This window comes from Plectropomus leopardus, chromosome 6 (assembly GCF_026936395.1).
Source record: "Plectropomus leopardus strain MGB_pleo_1.0 chromosome 6, ASM2693639v1, whole genome shotgun sequence".
NCBI classification, from domain to species: Eukaryota; Metazoa; Chordata; class Actinopteri; order Perciformes; family Serranidae; genus Plectropomus; species Plectropomus leopardus.
The window spans coordinates 19,546,501-19,562,739 of record NC_142181.1 but is presented as its reverse complement, the minus strand read 5'-3'; the positions used below and the strand labels follow the sequence as shown (position 1 = coordinate 19,562,739).

The window sequence follows — 16,239 nt, the reverse complement described above, 5'->3', positions numbered from 1 at the left end:
CATTTCTTCAAGTTTCTTGATTTAGGTAAAACTAATAGACATGATGTTACTGCCACGCCTTCTCAGCATGGCGAGCCTGTCACAGCCCATCATGTATCACTGTCTGTCTGCTTCATTCCTGTCTGTCCATGTCTTCGCTTCATCTCTCCCTCCATTGCTCCCCTCCCTCCCGCTGTGTGCCAGGGTTATAATGTGCTCCTATGGTTGTAGTAAACAGGCCACAGTGTCTCTGAGGCCTTGTGCTACACCACCATTACTATCTGGCTTGCCTCCACTACAAATTGGATGAACAGGCACTGACACATTTTCAATATTATTACATTAAACCAAGTGGATTTTGATTGATAACCTAATATTGGCCTAATGCAAAACATCAATCATGGCAAGTATATTAATTATTTAATATTGTGGCGTAATTCAGTAATCGATGCTGCCTCTGCGTTGAAGGCACAGAGAACGGATGGAGGGAGGGAGATAAAAAGAAAAGGAAAGCTCTGTCCCTGAAGACCTCAGCAGATTATATGATGTTTTGAAAAGAGAGATGAAGATGTAAAATGGTGTGTGTGTGTGTCAGCTGTGTGTGTCTAATGGATAGAGCGATCCCTTTGGCCCTGGTGCGGACAGCGCCGGACAGCTTGCCCTTGATAAAGTCAAGACAACAGATGACAGAGTGGGAGATTAAATGCAAGTGAAGAGCTTAATAAAGGTTGGATCACCAAAATAAAAGACTGAAAAAAAAAGACGTGGTTATAAAAAGTGCGAGGGGAGTGGGGTGGGGGTGGGGGTGGGGTGGAGGAAATGAGTGGAGGAGGAGGGATCGGCGCTGCGTCTCCCTGTGTTAGATTGTTTCTCACTAATTGCGCTTCATTAGCGGATTACACACACTGTCACCACGGTAACAAATGTCTTGCTGTCTGGTTGCCGGGCGCCCGTCATGTATAATGAATGTGGCGGGGTGTTTGTCAGAATGTAATGTAATTACAGCTAGATGAAGTTTGCCTTAAGTGGTTGACTTGTCTGCATGTGGCTCACTGACAGAGCACAGAATAAACAAGCAAACATCCTTTCTTCATGACTTCTTCTCCACTTGTGTCTTACTTTTATTAATAATTGTGTTTAGCATTTCTGTCATTCCTTCATACCATTATTTAGAAATGTTGATGATTTGGGAACGGCTTAGGTTTGTGGTCACACTGGGACCTGGCCCGATGGATGGATGGATGGATGGATGGATGGATGGATAGATGGATGGATAGATGGATGGAGGAGGGGAGGAAGAGGGAGGGATGGTGGATGGATTAGACAGTATGTAATTTTAGAGATGGTGTAGATTTACACTGTGATGCTGCTGGCTGCATTAGCAACTGAAGCCTGTCGATAAGCCTTCCTCCCTCTCAGCGCACACACACCACACACACCCACACACCCACACACACACACACACACACACACACACACACACACACACACACACTCACACTCACACACACACACATACATTTACACGGTGAAACGCAACGGCCAGGGTGGAGTTGTCAGTAATGGGGGCCAGAGTTGGAGGGGGGGTGCTGGGATCGGGGAAGGGGGCTGTTTGTGTTCTCTTGATCTGTTGATTTCCACTGCTGCAAATTTGAAATGTGCCAAAATCGCATCTATTATTTACTGCCAATTTGCTCTTTTTAAAACCAACTGCCCCCCCCCCCTCGCCACCTCCTTCTCTTCCACCTCCTCGCCTCGCCATTCTGCCGTTGCTACCCTGATAATCATACACACATTTTTTTTGGTTATTAATTCACAGATAATAAGCTCCGAGTTCTCTCTCTGTACTTGGAAATTATTATTATGGCTGCCAACATTGAGGCGACAATATTAGTTAACCCCAGTCTGGTGTGGATGCCAGTGAACACAGCACTTCAGTCTGAAAGGTTACAATTAGGATAATTCTGAGGATAAATCTATTTATTTTTCCTTTTGATTAGTCAAAATCTTTTTGATGTCATTAAGATCAATTTCTTCCACAAACATTTCCATCCTGTTAATACCTGAAAAAAAAGAAGAGGCAATAATGACAGTTGCCGACTGATTTCCAACTAGAGCAGAAAAAATGTTATCAACTAGTTGAGACAGAAAAATAATTGCTAAGTATATGATAATCAATTAATGTTTAAAGTATTTTTCAAGCAAAAATAAAATTTGAAAAAAAAACAAATATTTTAGATCCTCACATTTCAATATTTTCTGTTTGTAATCTTTAAAAATAAACTCATTATTTTTGGTCTGATACAAGACGTTTATATTTAATAAACAAAAAAAAAGAATTTATTTGAACAAATAAAGGGTACATTTATTAATTGTGAAAATGCATCAGAAATTGCATCTCTAATTCCAGTTAATCAGAGTAAGCCACAGGTAAAGTTCCGATTTAATGCATTAAAATGTTGGTTTAGAAATGTTCATTCAAGCAAGCTTGAATAGTGTTTGCACTTCTGTCTCTGTCCTGCGTATTGAAGTGTGTGTATTTTTAAGCGTGGATTTGTGTATGTGCATCTGCAAAAGTGTTCTTTTTTTATTAAATGACGTTTTGTGTCTGCGCTTTATTTACAGTGGGGGAAATGTGTTGTTGTGTTGCAGGGACGCCGCGAACATCAAAGGCAGATTAGAACATCTGGTAAGTTCTATTCGACACCTCTCTTTTTATCCCCCGCACACACACACACACACACACACACACACACACACACACACACACACACACACACACACACACACACACACACACACACACACACACTTTGATATCTGCATTTCTAATGAAACCTCCGGAATTGGAGCTGAATACCTGCAGCTAACAGGCAGGGAGAGAGAGAAAACAGAGAAAACAGGGATAGAGGGAGGGTAGTGTCCCCCCCCTCGGGCCTGGTCCACCTTTTATATTAGCGTTTCATTTATCCCCAATTCTAACCACACACACACACACACACACACACACACACACACATATCCACATCCACCCTGATTTTGCATTTTGTTTTGAGTATTTGAAGGATTTTTGCATGTTTGCTTACCTGTTTGCACATAGAAGTATAAAAGGGGATTTATTTTACTTTACACACACACACACACACACACACACACACACACACTCTCTCTCTTCTTTTCCCTCTCCCTCCTCCTGTCAGCATGGGGCCTTTGCTCAGTCCTCTCCCATCCATGAATCGAGGGCCTGCTGGAAACGCTCTCCCGGGACAGCCCTGAAAATTTAATGGCCAACGTTTCCAGCGTTTCTCTTGCTACTCCCTTTAATACGGGGTCAGAGTGCCGTGCAACAAAGTGAAAAGGTTCTCTCTCCTCTTTTTGGGTGGGAAAAAACCGAGGTTTGATGTGCCCCATATTCCAGGGGATGAATTATAGACAGAGGTCAGCGAGGGTCCTGGCTCTCTGTGGATGTCACATGCCCTCCCTCCCTCGCCTCCCTGCATACTAAACCTGCAGCTCCCGGCACCTTACGCAAATGACCCCCAGCCCCACCACGCACTACGCAAATGACCCTGAATATGCCACACAAATGACTGACCCCAAAATTCAAACAGTTTGCAGTAACTCTGAGCGAATGAACGAGTGGCAGATCAGAGAGAATCAACCTCAGGTTTCACCGTTGTCAAGCTCAGTCGTTCCTTAAAGGGGACCTGTTATACTTTTCCTTATTTTCTTTCATAACTATTACATTAACATGATGGATGTTCATATTAAACGTGGCCAAAGTTTCAAATAATGAGGTAAATTTACGTAAAGTTATTCCCTGTGATCGAAACCCTCAGGCTGCAGACTGTTCTGAATACTGTTTCCAACAATGCTTTTTTTTTAACTTTGGCTACAAGATGACATCAGCTCTTGACAGACTTTTATATATCCTCACCCAGGCACATTACTGCGAGTTTTTACATTATGTAGTCTACACTGCTACGTGTAGCTACATGCTAACTTCAGGGAAACATGTAATCTTGGTTGCATATGTGTTAGATATTCACTGAGAGACACCTGGTTGTGTTTGGGAGGGAATCATGTTTTGGCTTAAAATACCCAGTTTTGGAGGTACAATCCCCACTGGAAACACAGCGATGTCTCGGTAAAAAACATTCGCTTTTCGTGGCACTATCCCGGCAGAAAATGCAGCAATGTCTTTGAAAAGAAAAACCTGCTTTTCTGCGGCAAAAAATAAATGAATAAATAATAATATATTTTTTTCCCCTGATTTCAAATCATTTTCCTGCTGGAACATGTGCGGTTGTGTTTAGAAGCTTTTATTCATAATTTTTCATGAAAGAAAGCGCTGCCATTCGTCATTACAGTTATTCCACAGCTGTGACGGGGCAGAGATGTCGAGATGTTGAAGACCCTGAATGCGCTAACCAATCACTCCAGATATGACTCTTTTGGGAGGGTGCCTTAAAGAGGCGGGCGTTAAAACAGAGCATCTCAGACAGAGGGTGAATACAGGTGTTTCAGCACAATCAGTATGACGAAAATGAAGTGTTTTTCAACCATTAAAGCATGTAAGCATGTTCTAGTTAAGCTCAAAATACAAGTATGGACCTGAAAATGAGCAACATAAAGTAGACCTCCTTTATCCTTGACTGTAATCAGAGCTCTGAATGAAGTGGGAGTAGACTTAAGAGTGGAGTGATTTTGCCTGTATTTTGCTCAGTGTTTATATCATAAACACACTGAGATGCTCCCAAAGTGCATTACTGGTTGTGCACAGTGGTCTCTTTCGCTGGCTCCATTCTCTCATCGCCGTTTACCGTAGGAGTGTTTGAGGGCACCATTGTTAAGTGCATAGATTTCTCCCTGAGAGTTCAGACACTTAAATAAAATGACAGACATTAAATATAGTGCACAATGTCGTAATGGTCTAGTTTAGCTTTGGAGACGTCTATGGGTGGGTCTGGAGGTGTGATTGATGTGGTACTCCATAAAAAGGGCGTGTGAATTATTCAAGAGAGGATTACATGCATAAACAGCATTAATCAATATGTGTATTGGCAGTTTCATCTTGGCAAACATCAGGTAGTGTGTGTCTCATGTTGAGATGAGCCTTCCTCTTAAAGGCAAGTGGAGGAATGTGAACTCATTTACATAAGTGATAGTGTACACAAATGTCTATATGTATATGTATGTGCTGATTTTTCATGTTTGCATACTTTCTTACACACATTTCTGGTCAAAGTCACCTTGAATAGTTTATCTTTGTATCATATTATCATTTCACATGAATTTGCTGGGGTTATACAAAACATTGGTGCTGTAGAAGAATGTAAACTTTTACACAATCATGTCCTGGCTGCGATAAGTATTCCACATGCAAGTATACATACATTAATGTTTATTGGCAGCAGTTAGTGTGGTGTGTGTCTTTTTTTATTTTTTGCACTAAGTGGACTTATAAGAACAGATTAATACATGTTTGTATTTGATTCTTAGTCTTTATCAGGATCAGCTCAGAGTTAAACATTTACAATTTTACATACAGACAAACACACATTGGTGTGTTTACCAGTGCATTTTTTTGTATACACGTGTCTCTGGGAATTTGAATACCTGAATACTGAGTATTTGAATTTATGGGTGTGTTTATGCTTATGGGGAGATTGCACCCCAGTAGTCAGCTGCCTGGGGAGCGCAAGACTCTGATTACGATTCGAGACAGAGAACTGTAAATAATGGAGCTCGTCTCCCTCTGTGGTGGAGTTGCGGGGCTGTTGGAAATGCTGTTTCCCTCTATACCTCACACATACACCCCAGCAGATTTCTAAACAGGCATTTATGACTCTCTGTTGATGTACTGCTCTTAAGATTAGTGCATCAACCATATTGACACTTATGGTGTCACCACGCTGGAGTAATATTATCCTTTAAATGGTCACCTCAAACCTGGCCTGTATCAAAGAATTATTTTAACAGTAATAATTACTTCCTAATATTCACTGAAATAATTGGCAATGATTTTTAGTAATTGCTCTATTGTTTAGTTTTAAGCATGTTAAATTTTCACACTGATGTGACAATCAAGCTTCTGTTGAAATAATTCTCACGCTTGATTTTTCATGATGGATACTAACGTTGCCTTCTCCTGTTCAGTTAACTGTATGAGTGAATGACTGGCACAGTAATTAGGTGGGTAATTAAGATTTATGTGGTCTGAGGTTTGTTTTATTGTTCATGTTTGTTTTGTTTTTCGTATTTTCAGCAGATTGACTGAACGTGATCAGTCGTGATGCAGAGAAAAAGACTGAAGTTAATTGCTCCCAGTGCTCTGCGTTAGTTTCTGCTTTTGTTAACACACACACACACACACACACACACACACACACACACACACACACACACACGTCCAAACGTGCACACACATACACAAGTTTGAGTTGGACCACTCCTTGCTCTGGGAGAAATGGAGCGATAGTGAAAGAGGTGGCCTACAGCAGCTAATCAGTCCAGATGCACCGCTTCTCAGAGCCGAGAAGAAGAAAGCCAGCAGCTCAATCAATACATGAGGAATCAGCCTCATCAGGATTACTGGCTCAATCAGCAGCTGTACCCATCGTTCTACCACACACACTGCCGGGGGAAGGATAGCAGAAGAGAGGGGTAGAGTAGGAACAAGGGAAGGAGGGAAAGATCGGTCCTGAGATGGGAGTTTGAATAGAACGTGATGCTGCAGAGCTGGAGAGGTTGGTTTACAGGTCAGTCTAGGGTTGCAGGTTGACTTGAGGTCATGAGGTCACTTTAGGAGACGTTGCAGACATTTCGTAAAAGCAATAAAAAGGCCCTTTTAAGATTCAAGAACTTAATTGTCATTATGCAAACATAACTTGATTGCAGATGTGCTATCCTAATAACATACCTCCAGGTCGATACATACTGAGTTTTGTAACACGGCAAATGTTTCTGTGCCATTTAAAGCGTTAGATTAATGCCTTAAGTCTTAAACGTGGTCCAGTAACCGCAATTTTTCCAACAGAATTTCTCACCACCTCACATTTTCTCCTGTCTAACAGCATAACCAGTTCACACAATCAGCTAAATTACTGTATCTGGCTTGTATGCTGCCGATTATTCAAGCAATTGTTGCCAAAGTACCTTTAAACCCTTCCTCAGACAGTGTTAGTATTACTTGAAGATATTGTCATTTAAATTTGCTTATTAGCTTCAGGATGGTAAAAATGTTGAGTAAAGTACTCCTGGGATACACTACACTGCTCCCCCTCAGTGTAGTAAAGTACGACAAGCTCTTCTCAAGTTGCTTCATATCGTTTCAAATGTCACGACTATACAGGTAAACAAGAAAAATCATAAAACTAGAAAAATCATACATTTCTAATGAGAGGTGGTCTTGAGCACTGCAGTACTCAATTTGGATGTTAGTTTTCATTCAACATATAATCTTTTTTATGTTTATGCTTTGTGTCAAGAAAACATAAATAATCAATATAAACACAAAGTGACCCAGTTCAATATTGAAAGTTCAAAATTTTTGGACAGGACACAGTGACGCAACTGCTATTTATAAATTGATGCACAGACTCATATAGTGAAAGAGATAGACCCGTACAGCTGCAGATAAGACTCAGCATTTTCAGTCGGACTTCAGTAGTCAAGTACGGCCATCCCTACTTTTAATCCCTCATACTCCTCAACTGTTTGTATTAGAAATTTAAAAAATGCCATTGTAAGGAGTTTTGGCAGCATTGTCTTCTCTAAGTTGGACACTTACAAGAGACACCTCTCCACTCCTCATTTTATCTGAAATAATAAAAATAAAAAAGGGGAAAAAAATCAAGGCTGGAGTGTATTTCTGCATAGGAGCTCTGTAAAGCAAGAAAGTGCATTTGTTGAAAAGGTAGCATAGAAACAAGGGGTCACCAAACTGCTGTCCACATGGCTTTCTTCAGGGATGGCTGATGTCGCCCCAGCGTCCCTTGGTGAGTTGAAGAGTTTACTGAGGCAAAGTGTCTTTTTGGCCTACTGACAGATAGGCAACAGCAGCTGTAGTCAGGACGACAACACACTCACATACCAAGAATGTGACAGACCTGGTGTCACTGAATATGGCAGTGAGTTGACTTTGAACCGTCTGAGAGTAAAATACAAGAAGTTGAGAAGAGTTTGGAGCTCAGGATGATATATTATCATCTCTTTTCTTTATTCTGTGTCCCTAATTGTCTCATTTAACACTTTCTCTTTATCTAGCACTGTATCTCTTTCTTTGTATTTCTTTGTCTCCATCTGTCTTTCTTCCTCTCTAATAAGATTGTGTAGGATAAAGAGGTGAAAACAGCCCAGAGAGAGAGATTCCGGGCAGATAAAGGAGGGGATGGGGAGGTGGGGGGTGTTGATAATCTGCAAACAGATTTCCATGCTTATTACACTAATGATTTCATGATATTTGATGTGGCGGGGGCTGGGTGGATGTGGAGGGGGTGGGGTGGTCTCTTTCTCTCTCTCATCTCGACGGCGCGGCTAAATGATGGAGTAATTTGAGTGACCTCTGACTCGGGGCAGCCCCAGACGTAATTGCATGTCATTCTGGCACAGAAGGAGGGGAAGAGGGAGCGGGGGGGCTCCACAAAATACAAAGTACCCCCCTGTCTTTCCCTCCTTTCTCGCAAATCACCTCTTTTTCTGTCTCCTTTTCATGTGTCCCCATCACTGTCTTGCTCTCCATATTGTTGCCTGTCTCACGGTGGCTCGCTCCTTGAGTGTTTCCAAAAAAACAACCCCCCCAAACAAAAGAAAGATTGCATTAATTTTCAAATGATGATATTACATTAAGCGCAGAGATCTCATATATCAAAACGTGAGAACTACTCCCTTACTGTATGTGCTTCATCTTAATGGTATCGCTGGATGTCAAGGGCATGGAGGAAATTAAATCGGAAAGTGCAGATAGACCAAAGAAGATATTATCTCTGGATGATTGCAGTTTTGATAGGTATTCCAGTGAATTTCATTTTCTCCGGATGGAGAGAAGATGAGTTAGCCTGCACATTTGCTCATTTTTCTTCTACATGATTTATGTGAGTTGAGTATAAAACTCTCTCCTTCTATCCCCACCCCCACCCCTTTCACCCCACCACCTCCCCTTTTTATCGGGAACACATACATGCACGCACACACGCACATGGGGTAGTAAATTACTGCCTTTGAGTTGTATCGTGGCTGGGGCAGTTTATGTATGTATGTGTACTTGTTGTATCCTTGCATGTGGGCAAACTGTAGTTTGTATGCACGTGCATGTCTTTGTGTGTGTGTGTGTGTGTGTGTGTATGAATACACGCGCCCGAGATAGCAGCAGAGCCATCAGCGGGAATGATTCCAGGGAGACGGGGGAGTGTCATTACTCAGACTTGTTTACATTCTAAATACGTAATGAAATCTTGTTGGTAATAATGACGGGAATAAAAGTTTGGGAAATTGTAAAAGTGGTGAAGTTTGAGAAATGAGCCCCGGCCTGTGAAATAGCATTTGGGGGCAGGAAACGACATTATTATGCAGTGCTCCTGCCTGCCTGAGACATGAAGATGAACTGCTGGCGGGCCATAAAATGCTGTTAGCCCTAGCCTGAAGTATGGCACATTGTAAAAGAGCCCTGATCCCATATTGCCATTATATATAAAAGTATAGCCATACACAACATTATTTTTCATATAAGATGAGCTCAGATACAGTGGCCCAGGCCCCCCAAATACAAACACTGATAGGCAGATTTTTTTTCCTCCTTATAAAATATATAAATAAACATATTGCCATGGAACCCATCTCTGCCCTGATCTTATAGACCTCGATATTAAAAACAGAAATATTGCATTTTCTAGGGGCTCTGTTTTCCCCTGTCCTCTTTTGGGTGTGGGATATATCTGTGTGTTGTTTGGGGGGTAGGCATAGTGGAGGAAGAGGAGATGAGGAGGAGGCCCGAGTGGAAGGCAACAAATGAAAGAAAATGGAAACAGATGAAGACTTTAAAAATATAATGAGATGAATATTGAGCATATAAACTCCAGCGTAAAAAGAGTTAGAGAGAGTGTATATTGAAACTGTTTATTGACAGAAAATAATGGTTACAGTGGTGTTATTAAGATTAATGTTACAGTAGATAGACTCAAGTTTGGGGACTTTTCAAAGTGTCAGGTGACATTATGCAAATCCACATTTATTTAATGTGTTCATTCATTTATTCATTCAGATTATTGTTTTTTAGGTAGGATATTGAGGTGAGAAAGAGAGGCTAGTGTGTAACAAAGTTCCCCTTTTCTGTTTTCAGAGTGCTGCTGGCTTTGACTGGACTTGTGTTTAAAGCATTCATCATGTTGACAATACTGCAATTTATCTGTTGACCTTGAGCATTTAGTTTTGTTAAAGTTTGTTTTACATACTTTTACAGCAGTAGTGATTTCCCTAAAATGTTTCTGGGAGGCTGGCTCTCTGGTAAACTTACTTTACCAAGAGGATAAAGAGACATAGACAGCGTCACTAATCTGTCCCTCTAGAATTTTGTGCTTCATGCCAACAATCAGCATACACCATCTTGAGAAACTGAATGTAATTTTGTTTGTCTCAGCACTAAAATAGCTAACATTAATGCTGAAGTTTGTTTTTTTGTGATAAGTATGTCAAAACGGGTGTTTTAAATAACAAAATCATTTTTGTTGTTGAGTACATGGCTCTAGATTCCTTATCTTAAGTGGAAACTTACTTGGAAGACAAAGAGAAGTCCTGAGATAGAGAGCTTATGATTTGTGTTCGTGGACCAGTTTGAAATACAATATGTTCTTATCTATCTTATATAGATTTAGCACTCCCATTGATCCTTTTTAAAGTCATTCAAAGCACCTATTCTTTGCCTTGCAGACATTTTAAAATATATTGTGTAGTTACTTCTTATAACAACACTTTTTTTTGTATTAATGCTCCAGGGACATTTTTACATATGCTTTGGGACAACCCTCTAACTGCTACTTTTTTTGGAAATTTGGCATTGATTTTTTTAAATCAGATTTTAATGGGTTGAGCTACAATTCAGATCCATCTCTCTGTCTGCTAAAGAATGTCAAATCATCCTTTACTCCTAATCAATATAGGCTGTTGTTTGCCGGCTTTACAACTGCAAAAAAGACAATTTTAAAAAGTGATACATTCAGAGTCTCACTTTGCAGTCATATTGGCTTCTGGCTGTTATTAAAATGGCAAACTTGGAATGCACAACAGCTAAGATGAACAGAGGGTGCCAAAAGAAAATAAGAGCATGGATGGATATCATAGCTGCCCTTTATAATCTATAGAATTAAATGCTTTAAACTTTTTTTTGTTTTTGGTTATTTCTCTTGTTTTGGCTTGTCTTTTCATTATATTTATCACTATATTTTGTATATATTGTGTCTAAAAACACAGTAAACATTTTATCACAAAAAAGTATGAATGTGCTGTGGATAAATTTGTAGTTGATCACCTAATATATCTTAAATAAAATAAACTTAAATGCAAACTATTAAATACGGATTTTTATGAGATAATAGCCAACTAATATCTTATATTGTCATTTTCAGTCGCAATCTTCCAAAAACTTTGATGGTATTAAAACAAGATTATTAAAAGTCTCTTTTTAAAATTTTCTCTTTTAATTTCTGTTGTATGTAGCAGTATATATTTAATGATCTGTTGCGCTGTAGAGTTAAAGACGAGATGAACTGCACCGGCTCTGCTCCTCGGAGCTGCCGGGGAGATGATGGTTTACTGTGTCTGCAGATTCTGGAGCTCAACTAATCATCAGGAAGACCAGCAGGGCTTCGCTCTCATTCTCTGACCTACAGTATCTATCTAACCCTTCATTGCTTCATTGTCCTGCTCTCTCCCCTTGGTCTCCTCCTCACTTCCTCAGTTTTTGTCTGTGGCTCACCTGAGCCTGTAACTGAAGATGGTTATCGTAGATTGAGATATAAAAATGAGCGGATGGACAGTTATGTCAAGAGAGGATGACTAAATGTAAAACTTTTGCTCGTCTGCCTGCATGTGTGTTGATGCATGCTGCTATTCAAGTATTTCTGTTTTTTCTTGCTTCTCTTTCTGCTCATTCATGAATACATTTTTGTTGTTTTGGAATGATGGACGGAGTCGATCATTTGATAATAAGGCAGTTTCACCATTTGACTACAGTCTGGCCAGATACAGCCCATTTGACCTTTCCTCTGCCTCTCTAACAGATATTTATTCATCTGCTGACCCACCATACTTTGCTTTGTCTGCTCGGCCTCAGGCCCTATGATAATAATAATAGTAGTCCGTTTGACCAGAGCATGACTACAAATAGATGAAATTTCCTGCATGTGGTACCCCATTATACACAGTGTGGCATTGTTTTTGCCAAGCCGAGTGAGGGTTATTTATTTTTCTAATGGGACGTGTTTATTTTTTACTAATGGGACAGACGCTGGGCACTTAGGCTCAGCTTAGCGTGTCTCAGTGCGTCTGTCGTCGCTGTGGTGAGGTAAGGGAACAGGCTGGAGGCCTACTGTGAGCATACAGGACTTCCTGTCACATTTAGGGCAAGAGTTAGCCCGAGTGAAGCGGGTGTGGGTGTCAGTACCGGCAGTGATATCCCAATAAAAGTAGATTCTTTTATGACAGGGGGATGTTTATAAAAAAGGCATTTCTTGAGAGTGAAGAAAAATACATTGACTATGTTGTTGATAATAAAACCTGCTCTGTGAATACATGACTAGATATCATTAACATGTATGCAGGCATTCAGAGAGGACTTCTTCAGTGTTTTGGCTGAACGGCAAAAGAGACTGATTGTCTCAAAGCACGGGCACATGAAACTGAAATTCTCATCGCTAGATATCCCAACAGGGGGCAACATGTAAGGTGCTGATATGCTCCAACCAGAGTATTCTTCAGTGTTGCAGCGATTGGTCCGGTGTGGAGAAAAGGTCAAGGTCACTGTGACCTTATCTGTCTCATTCTTGTGAATGCGATATTTCAGGAACACCTTAAGGGATTTTTTTTAAAATGTAGCGCAAATGTCCACATGGACTGAAGGATGAACTGATTAAATTTTTAGGGGGTCAAAGGTCAAGGTTACTGTGACCTCACAAAACATGTTTTTCGCTATAGCTAGAATTCATGCACTTATTATGACAACATTTCAAAAAATTGTTTACTTGGACATAATGATAAAGTCAAGACATTTTATATTCAAAAGGTCAAAGGTCAACTTCATATACATCATAATGTTCCACAGAAACACTTTTCTGTCCATAACTAAACAATATATTTCAGGAACAGAAGGGAAGACATTTGGTCGTGTACCGAATTGATGACACTGATCTTGAAACTGTGCTGACTGTGTGCAACACTATAAATTCCCACCAGGAAAATTTGTCCTTAAGCTTAAGCTGTTATCCTTATATTTCAACAATTATTCCATCTATCCCCTTCTCTGTGATGGCCAGCTTGTCATTCCACCTTTGACTGTGGCCGTTCAAAACGGCCAGAAACACTTTTACATGTAGTTTTGTTTGATGACATGCCATATGAAGTAGTTCTTTTTGAGCACACTCCAGACTTTAAGACGGCTGCGGCTTAGTAGGTAAAACCGGTGATAAATTAATCGTAGGTTTTGTGGTGGCTCTTCTTGTGTGCATGTAAAAGTGTACTTGAGCAAGACACTGAATTGAGATGTGTTGCAAAGCACTTAGTTCTGCAGTCCAACACTGTCTGTTTGGCACTGTAACAAGCCACCTTTTAACAATAAACGACTCCACATTTCCACTTTCTAAAACCTCTCTTCTTGACGGTTGTGTCTGATCCTGTCTGTCTTTGGTCCGGTCTATGTCCGTATTCTTCTTCACCATCTTTTAATTTTTACCTCACCTTCCCTCTTCTTAGCACTCTCCCTCTTTTGTCTGCTATATTCCTTTAGCTCTGAAGAAAACAAAAGCAACTTCCTCTGTCTGTCTTTTGTCCCCCTCTGCCTGTTTCCCCTCTCCTCACAGTGTGATAATCTAAAGCCCCTGTAAGGAAAACGCTGCTCATTTCCAACACACACACACAATTCCACCTTACTCCTGCTAAACACACACACACACACACACACACACACACACACACACACACACACAGTCCTTCCCTCTGTGTGTCATGTTTGTTTGTGTGAGTCGGAAGGCGCAGTTCTAATTGAGGGGCGAAGCCACTTCAGATGCAGCGGGTGCCTCTTTCCCAGTGGGGGGAACACAGATCTGCCTCTGGGGAGCACAATTAACGCCTTTTTATTGTTTACTAATGAATTACACACAGAGGGAGCGGGCACGCATGTGTGAATTAAAGAGAAAAATAAAGAGTTTGTTGGGAAGCAAAAATATGCAAGGTTGTGTGTGTGTTTCTGTGTGTGTGTGTGTGTGTGTGTGTGTGTGTGTGTGTATTCTATATCATTATGTTTGCTTAGTTCTGAGTTGACTTCTGAGTATTTTTTACATCACTTGATAATTAGGTTTAATTAGCCTGTTTCAGCTTCATTTAATTCTTTAGGCAGGAAGCATGCTTCTTTTCTTCACTTATTTAGAAAAAGCAGAATCAGACTTGGCAGAAAACTTCAAGTATGTTGCACACACCTCAGGCCACGCACCAATCATTGATATTAAAACAGGTTTTTTTTTTTTTCTTTTACAGGGTGATAGGAAATAACTAGGGATGTCCCAATAAAGTTTTTTTTCCCCAAGTCATTTCATATCGATTATCTGCCGATACTGAGTCCGGATACATTACTTCTATTTACCATGATAATACAGCTTCACAATGCACACTTCAAGTACCTTAAAGTTATTTCATTCAATCCAGTATGTGCTGTATACTTGACAGTTTGATAGTTCTGCAAAGCAATACAAGAAAAAAATGTCTGCATCAAAAGTCCCTTAAGGGTTTTTTTTAAAATTCTTTACAAAAATAACAGAGTAAACAAAGTGCAGCATTTGTTTTGTTTTTTTGTTTTTTTTAAAAAGGTAACCAAGTAAAAAAATATATGTCTTAAGAAATTGCTCTCAGTTCCACTGAGTGTAGCATTGTAATAAAAGCAAAGAACACTATAAATGAGTAATACAATCACAATTCCACTTATTGTGTTATAGCTTATCATTTTGTCCTCTTCATTTACGACACCTGTGTGATGGCAGACCTAAACGTAGGATCAGGCAAGGTACGTGCTCAAAATAAGCAATCTCGATCAATTAAAAAATGCATTGATGGGGCCTGATACTGATTACGCTGATCTGATCGGGACATCCTTAGAAATAACTACTTTGACATTAGCAGGTTGCTTGAAAGTTTTGACATACAAAACAGCAGCAGTTTTCTATCCTGCTTGATTCAATGTTGTATTACCCACAGCTGGCTTCAGTGTGTGCGCGTCCGTGCATGCGTGCGTGCATGTGTGTGTATTCGTTTGTGTGTGCACCGAGGATGCATGGTCTAGCACATGCCTTAAGGCTAATGTAAACAAATGCTAATGTAATTACCGAGGGGGGCGTCGTAATAAACTGTAACTAAGATGATTGCACAGCACACAATGATCAGGTTCGTTAAGCTGTGATGTGTTATTGCTTTAAATGACTGGTTGTACCGAGACTGATTCCTGTGTCATTTTAATTTTTCAGCAGGCTAAGCCCTATACCATTAACTGGGTTCAAATCTTGCCCAGGACTTTTATTTTTACGGCATGTAATCCTTGCTTTCCTTCCAAAATGCAAGAAAGAAAAAAGACTGAATTTTGCCCTAATGACTTCACAAGGGGGAAAAGAAAGTGCGTGTGCGTGTGTGCCTGCGTGCCTGCGTGCCTGCGTGCCTGTGTGCTTGCATGCGTGTGTGTGTGCATGCGTGCGTGTGCGTGTGTGTGTGTGTGAGTGTGTCTGTGTACGCATGTGTGTGGGTGAAGGCCTCAAGTGTTCATCCTCGTCTCCAGCATAATAGTGATTAGTAATTTCAGCTGTCAAGCAGTGCCAGTCGGTGTAAGCGTGATCCGCTATGTCACCTGCTACAGGGCATACACACGCACACACACACACATCCATGTTGCATTAAGTGTGCGTCAGTCTGTCTGCGGCGCCTTGATGTGCGTTCCATCTAGAATACAGCACCCTGACATCGCTACATTAAAGAGGGTCATTATATTTCCCCGGCTGCCACCGAAAAGTG

General features: G+C 40.6%; 1 protein-coding gene across 2 annotated transcripts in view; it reads left to right on the top strand.

The window, feature by feature from the left end:
• The window catches only part of rsrc1 (arginine/serine-rich coiled-coil 1), a 138,533-nt gene that overhangs the window by 49,019 nt on the left and 73,275 nt on the right, over positions 1-16,239 (top strand). Inside the window, exon 5 of one of the 2 annotated variants that reach the window (XM_042487148.2) lies at positions 2,632-2,668. In XM_042487148.2, coding sequence (XP_042343082.1) covers positions 2,632-2,668 — 37 coding nt within the window. Of the gene's footprint in view, positions 1-2,604; positions 2,669-16,239 lie in introns of both variants that reach the window. The other variant, XM_088078943.1, reaches the window with a different exon arrangement.